This window comes from Molothrus aeneus, chromosome 17, assembly GCF_037042795.1.
Source record: "Molothrus aeneus isolate 106 chromosome 17, BPBGC_Maene_1.0, whole genome shotgun sequence".
NCBI lineage: Eukaryota > Metazoa > Chordata > Aves > Passeriformes > Icteridae > Molothrus > Molothrus aeneus.
The window spans coordinates 9064261-9079640 of record NC_089662.1 but is presented as its reverse complement, the minus strand read 5'-3'; the positions used below and the strand labels follow the sequence as shown (position 1 = coordinate 9079640).

Sequence of the window (15380 nt, the reverse complement as noted above, 5' to 3'; positions counted from 1 at the left end):
CCTCTGTGGAAAGCAGCTTTCACCTCCACCACGGCAGCAGTCACAGCACCAGCCCCCTGTGCATCTCCTCACCTATGGGCAGGGGACAGGGCTGTCCCCAGATTGGTAACACAAGCCCACCCCAACAAGCCGAGGGGTGAAAGAAGGCATCAGCAACTGCTGAAACCAAAGTCCCCTTCCCCACAGCTGCTGTAACGCTGCACAGGGAAGTACTCCCAGCATGGATGGACATCAAACAGATTGAGCTGGGGGCATTGATCCAACTCGAGTAGCAGACACAGTGCAGCCAAACCACTCCATCATCACTTTGGAAACCAAGGGATGGGAGAAGAGAGAGCCCAAGCATGGAGCTCGCACAAGGCTGAGCACTGAGGGGAAGCCAAACGTAAAAAACCAACTACAGGCAACCTTTCTGGGATGAGGCAGCACAGGTTCAGCACCTGCTTCTGAGCAGCAATTGCAAATACAGATTTCCCCAGTGTGTAGAGAAAGAGTAGAAAAAATGGGAAATATGAACTGGTCTTTCCTCTGCCATTTTAGCCATCCACAGATTTATCTGTCAATGATTCTTGGCTTCCTTCTGAGCTCCAAATCTCCTGGGATGCCCCAGTGCTGATTGCCACAGCCCAGTTATTTTGAATCTGCTGTGACACTTCACCCTCAGCCCTGTAGGTTCTGGGTAAAAACAACTGCAAAACCCCAAAAACTTAAACAAAACCCCATATTATTTCTGCCTAAATTTGGCCCAAGTTGGGCACACAGATGTGTTGGTGGAACACAAACTGCTTTTCCCCCAGCACAGGACTGGGATCCAACAGCAGTGTCTGCTCAGGGAGGTGTTTTCCTGACAGGGATTTCTAGCACATGTGACACTGGGTCAGGCAGAGGAGGGAGAAGCTGCCTGGCAGAGCCAGGGAAGGGGCTGGCAGTGCCTCTGACGCAAAGGTAGATGACTCAATGGGCTACTTCCCAGCTGCCAGCTTGTCTTTACGATATTAAGCCTTTTCTCTCTGCTGCCATATAAGAAGTGAAAAGTTGACACGTAAGCGTGTGTCATATGGAGTCAGGGAGACAGAAGCAATAAGGCATAAAAGGAGGTGAGATCATCGTGCAGCAACAACTCCCCAGGGGTACGAGGCAGCTCTGCTCAGTGCCTGCTGGCTCTCAGCCCCCACCAGCATCCCCCTCCTGGCCTTGGCACACTCAAACGAAACCATTCCCTCAGCAGAACCCCTAGACCAGGGGCAGGCACAGGGTGCCACGCTGCCCACCATGAAATGAGGCAATTAATGCCTTCTGAAGGGTCAGCTCATTAAACAGCAGTCACCACTGCAGCACGAGTGTCACAGCCCCCCAGGATTATTGCTGCTGAATGGGGCGGCTGCTGTGCACCATTTGCCTGAAAAAAAAGAGAATCATCAGATATGTTGAGTTTATAGCCCTGCTGGCACTGCTCTGAGCTCTCCTGCGGGCTCTGTGTAATTGAAATTAAACAGAGGCGAGTGATACCTTTCTGTCCTTCCTTCAGCCTCCACTTGCTTGGGAATGAAACACAGGGTCAACAAGGAGGAGGGTGAGGCAGCAGCAGCTTTTACCCCCACTTCCAGCCTCTTTCACAGACTGAGCCCTCTGTGCTGCACCAGTTTTGTCCCAAAACTGAGCCATGAGCAGAGGGAACCCACAGTCCCCAGCAGGGCAGTCACCCCCAGGCTCCACAGCCAAGCTCCAGCTCATATCCCACAAGCTGGAAGTTTCTCTCCTCTCCAAATCATTTTCTCCCAATCCCCCCCTTCTGGCAGGGTGTCCTTGCTGGGTGGGTGAGTGAGCAGCCAACCTGTCTCCCTGGGAGCCAGGAAAGCTGCTCCATGATGAGAGGGAGATGAAAGTTTCTAGGGAATGTGGGACAGGAGCTGACAACTCTGTGCTCTGCTGAGACACCACAGGCAGAGTTAACCATTTCAAATGTCATTTTTTTTAAAGCAACAACATTGCTTCCAGGCACTTTTTTTTTCCTTTTTTATTAAATAAAAAACGGAGCAGCTCTCTCCAGAAGGCTATTAATCCTCTCCTGTCACTTGTGTTCTTGGAGAGCGCGTTTCTCTGGGCAAAAGCAGTGAGTTGCTCGCTGACTAATTACATCAAAATATTGAGGGCAACAAACAAACCTTTAACTCCACTTGCCAGAAGCTTGCTAGATGCAAAGCTTCAGAATTATGGAAGAGAAATGTATGCAAAAGCAGGAGAAGCTGGGATTCCAGACGTGCTCATGACCACATCAGCTTTTAGAGGGGTGAATCCTTTCCTCTCTGCACAGCCACTCAAGCTGGGCTAACTTCACCCAACCTAACTTCACCCAGAATCTCACCCACCCAACGATTTTGATTGCCTACAAATAAAAATTATTTTTTCCTTTGCCATGGAAGTGGCATTTATTTTCCTCTCATTTATTTTCCTCTCATTCCCACACAAGCATTTGGGAGGAAGGACTAAACACATGTCCCTCAGGAAGGCTCAATTTAGGCTTCAAGCCCCACCAGAATTCAGTTTTAGGCTGAAATCAGACAACTTCTCTCAAAGCCCACCTGACACCTTCACTTATCCCAGCAGCTCACCAGAGCAGCCTTTCTTTGGGGCACAGTATTGCAGATTTAACCCTTCCCTGCCATAAAACTTTTGCCAAACATTCATCCACTGACTTAATTCCATTCCATCACCCTTCATTGCCCACACAGCCACAATGGGAAGAGCCAGTGCTAAAAGGGAAGCCTAATTCTGCATTTAGGTGCTAAACCTGATGTGCTTCCAGGGGGTTTGGATGTCCGAGAGCTGAAACAGGCGACTCAAATGCAAGCTTTGGCTCCAGAGCCACGGCTGCCAGAGAGCCACTGCCTTCCAACCCCCAGACCTGCAGCAACACCAGGAGCAGGGAAAGGCTCCAGCTCTGAAATGTGGGTTAACCAAAGGCAGCTGCTGGGGGGCTTTCTCTGCACTCTGTAGGTGTTCAGGTGCTCACCACAAACCTTAACCAGACACTCTCAGGGAGCCCAGTGACAAGCACAAGTTGTTCAATATCGAATTGTTTGTTTCAAGGGATTGTTTAAAAGAAGAGAGATTTTCAAAACTCCTCAGATTGTCACCTATAGGTTTTGCCAGCAATAACTAGTTTTTTTAAGTACTGTGTGCATGAAAGCTCCCCTGAGCCATCTCTTGTACCTTACAATAATATTCACCAAGGGAATCCTCCTAATGCTGGGTTTGAACCCTTTGCTGCTGAAGACACCCGGCCCTGGGCTTGCAGAGAGGGCTCAGATAAACGTGCCTGGCAGCTGCTGCTCAGAGAGACAATTACAGCCCCCAGCATTGAGCAGAGAGGTCCTGATTGCACCCACAAGGAGCAAGAGGCTTCCCCAAAACTGGCACCAGCCTCGCTTGCAGATGCTGTCCTAGGGAGAACCACATGCTTGCCAAACAATTTCAAGCAGAGGAACGAAGAAAGGCGAGTCTCTGCTGCAGTTTATATTTAATTAGAGGGAAGGCAGCTTACGCAGCAGTTTCAGAAACATATTGTCTTACAGCATATTGGATATTTGTATCTTAACAGCTCAACATCGATTTCTTTTATGTAAAGGAAGAGGGGGGAAGAGCACAGCGTGCCCTAAGTTGTGTAAGCTCCAAAGAGACTCCTGCACCACTTGGACTAATGTTTGGAGTAATCAAAGGCGTGAACTCATGTATTATGGATGGGAACGAGAGTTTTCAGGCTTCTGCAAAAAGGAATCTCCAGCGTTTGGTATTTTGTTAGCAGCCTGGCACCATATGGCTCTCCCCTGCTGATATTCTTTCACACCAGAACTTTATGTTCAGATGCTTTAGTTAATATTTTACCCAGCAAGCATAAACAAGATGCAAAGATTGCAGTCGACAGCAACCTTCTCTTAAACCATACATGCACGTTAATACTGAAGGCTTCTTTCTGCGAGTGCTTTACCCAACACATGCCTGGCTTTATTTTTTCCTTAGGGGTCCAAGCCAGGCCATTTACTTTAACTGCCTTCCCATTCAGCAAAAAACAAGCAGCAAGCCATGAAGGACATTTTCACTCCCTCTCCACTCTGCTTCCTGGCTAGTCCAAAGCAGCACTGGGTGAGTGCAGGTGACACACGCCTGCTAGTTTTGTTTGTGTACAATTTAAGACTGTATCTCTGCTTCTGCACCATTTCAGCCTAAATTTTATCTTGGAAAGGCAGAGTTTCCCCTTCTCCACTCCCTAAACAGGGATGGAGCCCCAGGCAAAGCTCCCAGCCCAAAGGGATGGCTCACACAAGCACCATCAGCCTAAATGGAAAACAAACAACAACACAGAGCATCCAAAGTCCAAGATTTGTGTTTCCCTCTACCCGGCACCAAGTTAGACCCAAAATCACTTTGGAAAACTGCAGCTCTGAGATTTGGCTCTAAATATTACACTTAGACTCCCCCCCCCCACACACACACCCCCATTCTCCAATATTCTTATTAGCCTTTAATATTCTTAAAACAAACAGGACCTAACAGATGTCTTTTCAGCCTGCACTCTTATTAATGAGAATATTGTAAGAATGGAAATCAGGTCACAAATGTTTAATACTTTGTTTAAAAAGTCTGCAGCTTCTTTAAAGAGTTCCACTAATCCCAACATGACAGATGTACAAGGCAGTTTTGCTTGGGGCAGATTAAAATTCTCGCTCTGATTTGCTCTTTCATTTGGTCTGATTAAAATAACATTGCCATTTTTTTTTTCTTTTTAACGTGCTGACTTCAAAATAAAAAAGGAAAGAATAAAAAGTGACCAGTAAAGGCCAGCATGATCACAATAAAAGCAAAGTTATTGTTGTTAAGATTAAAAAAAAAAGTGAGGGAAAAGGAATGGGGGAACAGCCTACTCAAACTCCGGTTAGCATTAAAGCTCTGTGTTAAAGATGAAAGGGGAACCTTTCCAAACTATGTTTTTCCATTTGAAAGTGTTTATTAATCTATTCTCTCTGAAGCAAAAAGTTCAATGAAAGACAAAGATCAAAAGTATTTTAATTTAGGTGAATTTTTTTTCCTTTTTTTTTTTCCTAAACCAAACCAAACTGAAAATCAGAGGATTGCAGAGCACAGCACTTCAGTATTCTGCTCTAAGACTGACATTTGCTGGGAACAGCCCAGCTGGCAGAACAAGGTGATCCCAGCCACTTTTTCCTCAACAAAACTATTCCTGGGAATTCCCCATTTCCCCCATTTCCCTTTCCTGACATCCAGACCGACCTTCCCTGGGCAAACTTTCCCAGCTAATACATTTCCTTGCTGCTACAAAACACACCTGGCATCAGTCACACATGAATGTGTGTGTGCAATGGGCACCCAGGATGCTCTGATGGGAGCAGCAGAGGAGCAGCGCAGTGGGATGGAGCCCAAACCCATATCCTGTCCCTAAAAAGTCACATCTGCCTTCTCCCTCTTGGGTCTGCCCAAAACCAGCCACAGCTGCCACTGCTGGGTCCATGCAGGGCACTGCCTCCCCAAAGGCTGCTGTAGCATGGGAGGGGTGCATGGTTTTATAAAACAGCCAGAGCTGCTCAAATTACAGCTTCTCAAAGGGCAAACTCCTGCTTCAAGATTTCATAGAAAGTGCTCAGTGTGTTTGTTTGGACCTCTCCAGCCCAGAAATCTTCTCTGCCTCTCCACTCAGTCCTACAAACCCACAGCAAGGGTCGCAGGAGCATTGCAGGGATGAATAACCTCAGCAATAGAAAATCACTCATTTTGGGATGTGCATTTGCCATTTTTCCTTAAAACTCCAACTTGTGCCTTCTATGAAACAGTCATTAAAAATCCATTAAAGTTTTTGAGGATCTGCTCCACTCTGGTGATTTTTAATGTTTACAGACTTTAAAGACAATTGTTCAATACATGTTTATGCTCTGAGATGTCCTCACCTCAGTGCCCAGCTTCAGCTACTCCCAAATCAGAAACAACCTCCCTTCCAGGCACGAGACTGTGGGAAAGCAGCTCAGGGAAGCCAAGGGATGCCCTCCTCTGCTGCTGCTCCCAGGGCACCTGCATGGGGAGGAGAAGTTTGGAAGCTGCTCTTCACCTTCTGTTTGTCAGCCCCATCCCAGAGGCCAAAGGCACCTCCCAGCTGCTCCCAGAGAAGCAGCTCCTGAGCTCTGCAAGGGCAAACTGCACTTCCAGAAATCCCCTTTGACAGATTAACCTGCCAAGAGGGGAAATTCCAAATATAAACCCACAAAGCCCTTTTCTCCTTGGTGAAAATATTGGTGGGGAGTGGGAGCGGACAGATTTCCCTCGCAGCTCTGAAGGGAGCAGAAGGGATGTCCCAGCCCTGCTCTCTGCTCCCAGATCCCAGACAAGAAACTCTCACATCAATCCATTTCATTCCAGGAACAAAGAATTCGGTGTCTTTCTCCACTCCAGAAACTTTTCACAGCCTGTGATTATCACTTCATTGCTCTATTCACACCATGATTCTCCTCTCTAAGGCCTGGGCTATAGATCAAACTTCTACTTTGCAAAGCTAAGCAGCCTCAGGAGTGATAAAAAATACTTTAAGATGGGAAGTTTCATACAATCCCACCTCAAGGGTGTCAGAGACACCAGTGGACTCTGCACCACACACCTGGGAAGAGCAGCATGGGAACGTGGGTGGAATTATTCTTTGTAGAAACCAGTAAAACACAGGAGAAAGAAGGGAAAGGCAGAAAAAAAAAAAAAGGTGGAAAAAGTTTCTTGACAGCAATTTCCACCCTGCCAAAACTCCTGAAATACCTGGGAACTGAGAGGCAGTTAACCCCAGGCTGATAAACCTTTCACAGCTGCTGCAGGACAGTAAAGCCAAATAAACCTGGAATAAGGGACACCTCAGCCTCCCTCCTTGTCCACACAGCCAGGGAGCAAAGAGCATCTGCACAATAAATACCCAAAAAAGGGATTTGTTAGGGAAAGAAGAGTAACACACAGTAACACAGCTCTGGAAGCCTGAAGTGTGGATCCTCCTTGCTCAGCTCCCCTGTATGAGCAAGAGGAACAGCTATAAAGTGATGAGAGGAGATGCACTTTGTCATTAAGGAAAGGGCTCTAACAACTCAGTTTACAGCTGGAAAAATAAACCCTTCCATTTACAAACTCACAAAACAAAGCAAATTGTGGGTCCTGTACCCCACTTTGCCACTAAAGTTCCACATCTGACTTCCCCGTGGTGAGGCGATGCTTCCCCGCCTCTCCCTCCCCTTCACACGCCTCATTTCGTGTCTTCTGGGAAGCCCAGCCCAGCCCTGGCTCCAGCCTTTACTGTAAATCCTCCCCTTCCCCTGCCATGCTCTGCTCTCGGGGGGCAGAGGGTCCCGGTGCCCCCAAACCTGGAGTTGGGGACAGCAGCATCCCTGGCAAAATCAGCCCCCCCGAGGCTGCAAAAGGAGGGCTCTGCCCCTCGCTGGGCAGGGAGGGAGCGATCACTTTACAGACTGATTTTGGGGGGTCAGTTGTGTAACCTCACCTGTCCTCCTCAAGCCCTGATGCAAAACTGCGGTGGGATTTCAGGGACGGAAAAGAGTTTCTATTTCCTGAGCTCTGAAGCTGTGTCATTCAGCCTCTCCTGAGAGTGTTGCTGACTTAGGGTGCACTGCTCCCCCCAAAGCCCCAAACGAGCAGCGTGTCCCATCCAGAAGCCAAGTTTGGAGGCAGCACCCCAAAGCCGAGCCTTCCGGGGGGGTGGGTGCAGGGGGAGTTTGGTACCGTCTGCTAAAATGGCAGCTGCTCTGACGCCGAGCTACGTCTTGCCAAGTCAGCCCTGCCCTCATCATCATCACCATCCTCATCATCATCTGACTGCCGGGAACTGCTCCGGCTCGCGGGGCTCTGCGGGACGGGGCGGGGGAGGCGCAGAACGGGGGGGGCTTCGCCTGTCCCTGCGCACCCCAGCCCCCAGTTTGTCACTCCGGGCTCTTGGGGACATCCGGCCCCGCGGGGCGGTCACAGGCCAGAAGGTCCCTGTGCCCCCCTTCTCTCCCAGCCACTCCAAAACAAGAACCGGGAAGTGCAGGGGTGGCAGCCGTCCCGACCCCCGGCTGCTGTCCCCGGCTTGGTGTCCTCCCTGCCTCGGGATGAGGATGTTCCTGGGGCAAAGGGAGCGATAAGATCAGACAGACAGGGAGTGCAGGTGGGGGGACAATGAGGGAGTTTTGGGATCTTCAGGAAAGGGGATTCTCGCCCACTTCCAGTCCAGGATTTGCCAAAAGGGAAGGGAGAACCCCGGTCCCAAAGTCACCAAGGCCACCCTCGGCAGTGACCTTAAGCACCATCCCGCAGCGGGACACCCCTCCAGCCGGGCCAAGCGCCAGGACTCGCAGCGGGAGGAGAAGGGGCCGAATTTCTGTCTCTCCGACAGCTCGAGGTGCCCCCGCTGCCCCCTGACTCCCCGAGAGCTGCCCGGGACAGCGGTGACCCCGCGGGGCAAAGGGATGCCCGCTCCTCATGGGGACCGAGCAGGGGACAAGCGGCGCTGCCAGCCCAGACCCCTCCTCGGCCGGACACCCCCGGGACATCGCCAGCCCCGAGCGCGGCCACGCGGCCCGGGGGAGCCGGGACTGCTCGGTGACAGCACCCGGGACAGAGCCGGACCCGCCGCTCCGGACCCCAACTCCAGCGGGACACAGGGGACAGCTCCCGTCCGCTTTCTGGGATGGGAAAATCCCAACTTTCCAGAGTTTTCCTACTCTTTGTGCGGCGGGGATCCCAGAGACCCACAACATCACTTGGAAGGGAGAAAAATAAAAACCACAAAAAGAAAATAAAAAAGGAAAACAAGGGGAAAAAAGAAAGGGGGGGGGGGGGAAGGAAAACGAAGTTCTCCTTGTTCTTCCCGAGGCAGGTGAAGGAGGGGAGAGAAGGGGGGAGGGCAGGAAGGTTTGAAAGAGCCGAAGGGGACAAGTTGAGCCCGGGTTTCCCGGCGGTAGCAGCCGGCGCTGGTTTGTGCTTTGCAACACGCGCCTGCTCCAATCTGCGCCGCTCGGGAACAATAAACAGGATCATACAAAGAAGTGGAAAGGCGGCATCTTTGCTTCTGGTTTCTATGACAGCATCAGAGAGAGACAAACCAACTATAAACTCTAATTCCTAGATTCCTCCTCCCCCCCCCCCCCCCGCAAACTCCCTTTTGTCTGCCATTAATTAAAGTGGCCATATGGAAAAGGCTGATAATAACAGCAGATGAGCCAACGAGAGAGAGGGAAAGGGGAAGAAAGAAAAAAAAAAAGAATAACTAAAAGTAGCGGCAGGGCGATGGCGAGGGTTTAGCCGGGGCTTTTCGCACTTGTTTTCAGCGGCTGCTCGAAGCGAGGGGGCTCAACAATAGCGGGAGGAGAGCGGCTGCCGGGCCGGATCGAGGGGGGCAACCTGCCCCCTTGCCCTGCCCAGCTCCGGGCAGCCTGGCTTGCCCCAAGGCTCCCGCTCCGAGAGCGCTGATGCCCACGACCTGCCCCTTTGTGTGGGAGAGCCTCCGAGGGTGCCGACCCCCCTTTGGGGCCGCCTCCCCGAGGAGGGTCCGTCCCACCCGGACCCCAAACTCCAACTCAGCCCGAGTGGCCGGGGTCGATGGCAGCGCAAGCACATCCTCAGGCAGCAGCCCCTCGCCCCTCGCTCCCTCCGCAAATAACCCACGGAACAACCACAACAACAAACTTTGCTAAAATTGATAAAGAGATTAGCCAAGCAAAGCCTCTTCCGAGCAAGCTAAAAATAAGAACACGCAGATTTCTGTCTTGGTCAACGTATAGAGAGAAATCCACAAACATGGCACACTTCCCTTGTGCCTCGCTGCTATAAATAGAGAGCTCTAAAGTCGGCAATAATCGGAAAGAAGAGGGGGGGAAAGGGAAACAAAAAAAAAAAAAAAAAGGAGAAAAAGAAAAGTCTGGCGGTGGCAGGAGGGAGCAGCCGCCAGCGCTCCGCACCCGCGGCCCCGGGCGAGGGGCCCGCGGAGCTGCCCAGGAGTGCGGAGCTGCGGACTCGGGCTGAGTTCTGGCAGGAAGGGGCCTGGGGCGAGGGGAGCGCGGTGAGGGACGCGTGGAGCCCCGGGCCCGCCCGGATCAGCACCTCTGAGAGCTCCGCGGCCGCGGGGCCGCCGCCGCCGGCGCAAACTCCTCCCGGCGCCCGGGAGCGTCTTCTGCTAACACCTCCCTCCGGATAAACATCCACCGATCCCGCGGTTCACAAACCCGGCAAGCATCCTCTTCCAGAAATATTCAGAAAGTTTCCCGGTTGAATGCGACGTTGTGCCTTTTTTTTTTTTTTAATAAATCTCCTCCTTTCTCATCTTATCCAACCTCTTTTCAGTCAGAAGCATAACATGTCCACTAGCGTCTCGCAGCCGGCGAGAGAGCGAGCGAGCAAAGATGGACCTAGGAGCATGATGATCATCATAAAAATCCCCTCGGTTCTCCTGTGCAATTTTCAAAACAACAACCCAGCCTTCGTGCTGTAAAGGCGAAACGCCTGCGTCTGTTTACATCAACTGTGTGCTCCGAAAGCCTTTCCCCTCTGTCTCAATCCAAGGGAGGGGAGGGGGAGGGAAAAAAAAAAAAAAAAAAAAAAGAAGAGGGAAAAAAAAAGAAAGGGAAAAAAAAGAAAAAAAAAAGCCAGCATTATCTGCCTTTGTCAGCGAAAGAACATAATATTGACTTACCTTTCCCCACAGCTATTGTCTGCCCCTTTACAAAATGACATCACGGAAACCAATCATGAAATTTGCATGGGGGAGGTTGTGGGGGGAGAGTTCTTGGAGGGCAGCCCACTTCCCTACACCAGTAACACGCGTGTAAGACGGGTTGTTGGTTTCAATTAAATATCTGATACTCCTTAGTGTGTGAACTCTTAAGCCTGCTAAAGGCAATGTCTCATTTACTTAATGACCGCTCTCATTAATGGAAATGGCACAGAGGGGGCTTGCTGCGCCTTCCCTTTGTAAATACACTACCCATGAACCCTTGGGGTTGCAATATATCTGTTTACTCTCTGAGGTGAAATAAATTTACAGTATAGCATCAAAGAGAGCGAGCGAGAGAGATGGAGCGGCTGCCTCGAGTGCACCGAGAGTTGGGGCTCTCCCGGCCCCGCCGGCCCCTCTCTCCCGGCGCTCCCCCCTCCCCGAGACCCAGCAGAAGGTGAATGATTTTACCCGAGCTGATTCATAATTAATATGCACGAGGCTCGGGGCTCCTCTGACAGCAGCAACACAAAAGGACGGCGAGCGCGACGAGCGCCGTTCCGTGTCCCCCCCGCGCATCCCGGCGCGTGGTACGGCCCAATAATTCCTAATAGCAGCAAGCAGCGAGTGACAGATGCCCTGGGTTAGCACAGCTCCAGCGAAAGTACTTTACAATATTTATTGGTGGTTAGGAAGATGACCTATCACCATAAAGAACAGACCGGGAAATTTATCGCCTCTATGAACCTGGAAGTATTGCATATTAGCTGGTATACATATTCAAAAGCCGGTGGTTAAAAGGTGTATAAATATTTTAATTTTTTTTTTTTGCCTCTCCTTAAAAGAAAAAAAAAAGAAAAAAAGAAAAGAAAAAAGATACAATGTATTCCCAGCAGACAACTTCTCACCCCGGGGAAGGCGGTTTACATTTTACATTATAGATGTTGGGATGGGAAGAACAACATAAGGAAAAGTCCTAAGAGAAAATGGTGACTAAAACCGTTTAGGGATTGTTTTAAGTGATAAAAGTGCACGTTCTTGCATTATGCATCTTTTCCTCCCAGAAAGAGCCAGACTTTCCAGGAGTTAGCATCGTCTTTCCTTGAAAATGCTTGTTTCGTGGCGGCCCGGCCACCCCAGGAGGAGAAAGTCCCGAACTGGAGGGAGGGAGGGAGGGAGGTAGGCTCTGGGGAGAGCCCCCGGCACGGAGCGGCAGGAAGGGCATTAGCACATCCCATCCCATTCTGCCAGACGGGAGCATTAGCACTTGGATCGCAACTTTTCGGAAATAGCGAGGGAAAACACAGCCAGGCTGCATCCCCCCGGGCTGGGAGAGGAGAGGGGGAGCGACGCTTTTCCACCCAGCTCTTTCCTCTGCACCCTCGTGCCACCCCCAGCATCGCCGAGACAATTAAGACTTCCCTGTCATCTTAATGAAGATTTCCAAAAAGATGCGGGAGCTCACAAATGGACAGAAACCCCAGGAGTCCTCGGAGAGATGAGGCAGAGCCTGGCAGGGAAAGCTGAATCCTGCTGAGGATGCACTCTCCTGTGGGAAACTCCAGCTCCAGAGCCGCAGGGGCCCCTCTCCTGCTCACCCCCATCCTGGGCGGGTTCGGGGCAGGCAGGAGTGGGAAAAGCCTCTCAGGCTGCTCAAAACCTGGCAAATTTGGCTTGGGTGGGTGCTGCCGGCAGCTCCGTGTCACTCACAGGCCATTGCAGGGCACACGGCAGGAAGGAAGGATTCGGTTTCCCCGTCTCAGGAATTTTATTGATGAGAGGGTGGCAGAAATACTAATTTTAAACTGTTGAGGCCGCTTTGGAGGTTGTTAGGATGCCCATTTCCTTGGCTTGCCAGCCTGGTGTGCTCCTAAATCATTAACATAAAGGAGATATTCAGCAGAGAGTACTCCTGAAAAGCTGTTTTCTATCTCCTTTGGACACACCACGAAGACAGGGATATTTTACATCCTAAACCTTTGGCATTCAGAAATTCTATTAAACTCTTATCTGCAGGCAGCAGGCCTGGTGCTACACTGCATCTCCATTGTTCTGCACCCGCGATAGAATCAAAGGGAGGGCTGGGTGGACTCGGCTCCCCTCCGCTCACAATGCTGCCTGCTCCTCTCCACCGCTGCTTCATTTAGAGCCCTAATGCTAAAACTTGAGAAACAAAAGCACAATAGATTCGGCTGGGAGGCAGCAGGGAAGTGTGTTTACTTGCGTGTGCTCCCCCATAAATTGGAGCACACGCAGCCTGCATGGATATGAGCACACACATGTGCCTCCCCGAGCGTTAAGAGAGGGATTTTATTACTGCTGCTGTTGCATTTATTAACACGCGACGCACCTACGAGCCCTAAGGCAGCCGACAGCTCTGATAGCATCCGGCTGAGCTCTGGGCTGCCAGAGGGTGTTTGGCTTTTCTTTGTTCCCAAACTCGCCAGACTTTCCCTCTCCTCTCCTCCCAAAACGCTGCAGAGGAGAGGCGCCTCTCCCGGAGTTTCTCACTGCTACCAACTTTAGCAGCGGCAGGAATTCCCATCTCGCAGCCCCCCAAATCCCTTCCTACCCCCAGAAAATCTCCGGCTTGGGCCAAAAGCCCCACAGCCCACGCTGGAGGAGCCCGCGAGTGCAGGCAAAGGCCACGCGTGGGCTCGGGGCGGCGGCGGGTCAGCACCACGGACAGCTCCGCCCGCTCCCGCCTGCGCAGCCTCCACCCTTTAAAGTATTTTTCAGCCATTTTTTAAAATAGTGTTTCTCCCCCATGCACTCCCTAAACCTCTCCAGAGTCACTCCACAGCTGTTTTCGGGGAGGAGATAATCATCGTGCGTTCCCAGGTCTCAAAGAGCCGTCGCATCCCTAAAGGGAGCCGTGCAGCTAAGAGGTCTAAAATAGATGTTCATGTATTTTCATCTTCAGGGGGTTTAAGACGGGGGCTCCGAGAGTCCCTGCCTGCAGGGTGCCTGCAGAGCCGAACCCAGAGAGGATTTTTAAAAGCAGATTCCCTTCATGCCCCTCCCCTTCTCTCCATGCCATTTTTTTCCCCTCGTGTTTTCAGATCAAGCTCTTCAAGTTCGAAATTATTTAAAATAAAACTCCATTTGCTTGTGTAAACACAGCCATAAACCCACCGCACTGTGTTCCACTGGCTTCTTTGAGTCTGTTTCAAAGAAAATTAGATCTCAAACTTTACGCATTTGTAATTGGCACCAACTTCTCCGGTTACCAGCTGGGGGTGAAAGATTTTTTTTTTCCTTGTTTCTTTCTGAAAGCTTCTATGCAGATGGGCTGGCTGCCTTAATGCCTCAGACTACAATTAGTGCTGTTGTATGCCGAATAGAAATGGCCAGCATTAATATTGTATATGGAACAGCTGAAGGGTTGCGAAGAAACCTGCCCACTACAGGCCCCTGGCAGATGGAACAACATGCACAGGCACAAAAAAAAAACTTTTAATAACCCTTTGCTCGCTCTCCAGCGCTCCCCTTCGCTCCGACTTGGGCGGGTCCTTCCCGAAGAGGCAATGCCTTTGTCTAAGCCAAATCTAGAGCTCTTTTCTCCCTGAAGAACAATAATTGGAGCAATCACCATCTTTTGCAAAAGGCACCTCGCATTATCCCAAAACTTCCTCCTTTGTGCCTCGGGTAATGCAAGCTCTGAAACACACACTCAGCTGAACGCGCACGAACTAACTTTTAATTTAATACCATCGCCCTCATCCCTTTATTATCTAGGAAGAGGGGTGGAAAAAACCCGTAAAGCCAAACCAAACCAACCACCACCACCCCCTCGCCCAGCAGAACTACGACCAGAAGCCGCAGAAAACAGGATTTTCTCCTCGCCCCCCTCCCCTACGCTCCTCGTCCTTTGCAATGAGGTGAAGCCCGCGGCAGCGGGGACAAAGCCCCGCCGGTGCCCGGAGCAGCAGCACCGGGGGCCGCGCACCGCCCGCACCTGGAGCCCGCAGCGCTGCGGGGAGGGGCGGGGGTGACACCGGCACCTCGCTCGGGAAACGCCAACCCGGGAGCCCTGAGCCCCGAAATGTACTCGGGAACCTCTTTTTACCGTCTAACGGGGCGGGAGGGGAAATACTATAAAACAAGGAAAATACTATAAAGCAAACCATCCAGCAGAATAGTTTGCGGGTCCGTATTCCCCCACCCTCGGCCACCGAGCCCCTTTGCCAAGGCGTGACTTCGGCAGAATTGCGAAACTGAAGAGTTTTAGAGGAGAAACGAGGGAGACACACTGAGGACTATCCTCCCTACATTCCCCCCGCACCCCCCGGCGAACGGCTACGAACCGAGGAAAGTCCCGCAGAGCTTCATCCTTGCCGGGTGGCGGTGGCTGCCGGGCCCGGGGTGGCGGGGGCAGCGGGCGCGGAGCCGCCCGGGGTTACTCCATCATCCCTGGCAAAAGTTCCCGTCCGGAGCAAAAACTTATGGGCGGCGGCGGCCAATGGGGCCGCGCCGCAAAATCCTCGCAGCGCACTCGGCGGCCAATCCGCTCCCCCCGGGCCGGGGATGCGCGCCCCCCTCCCGGCCCCTCCCGGCTCTCCCGGTCCCGCTCCCCCGGGCTGGCGGAGGGGGGAGCAGGGCAAGGGGACCCGTCCTCCCCGCGGGCGGGGGCTCC

At 51.7% G+C, this 15380-nt stretch overlaps 1 protein-coding gene across 2 annotated transcripts in view; it reads right to left on the bottom strand.

Moving 5' to 3' along the window:
* MYT1 (myelin transcription factor 1) overlaps positions 1 to 15135 on the bottom strand; it is a 64909-nt gene extending 49774 nt beyond the window's left edge. For both annotated transcript variants that reach the window (XM_066561463.1, XM_066561464.1), the window contains exon 1: positions 15052 to 15135. In XM_066561463.1, the coding sequence (XP_066417560.1) occupies positions 15052 to 15076 (25 nt within the window). In that variant the 5' untranslated portion in view covers positions 15077 to 15135. The remainder of the gene's footprint in view (positions 1 to 15051) is intronic.
* Between the last annotated feature and the right edge of the window lie 245 nt (positions 15136 to 15380).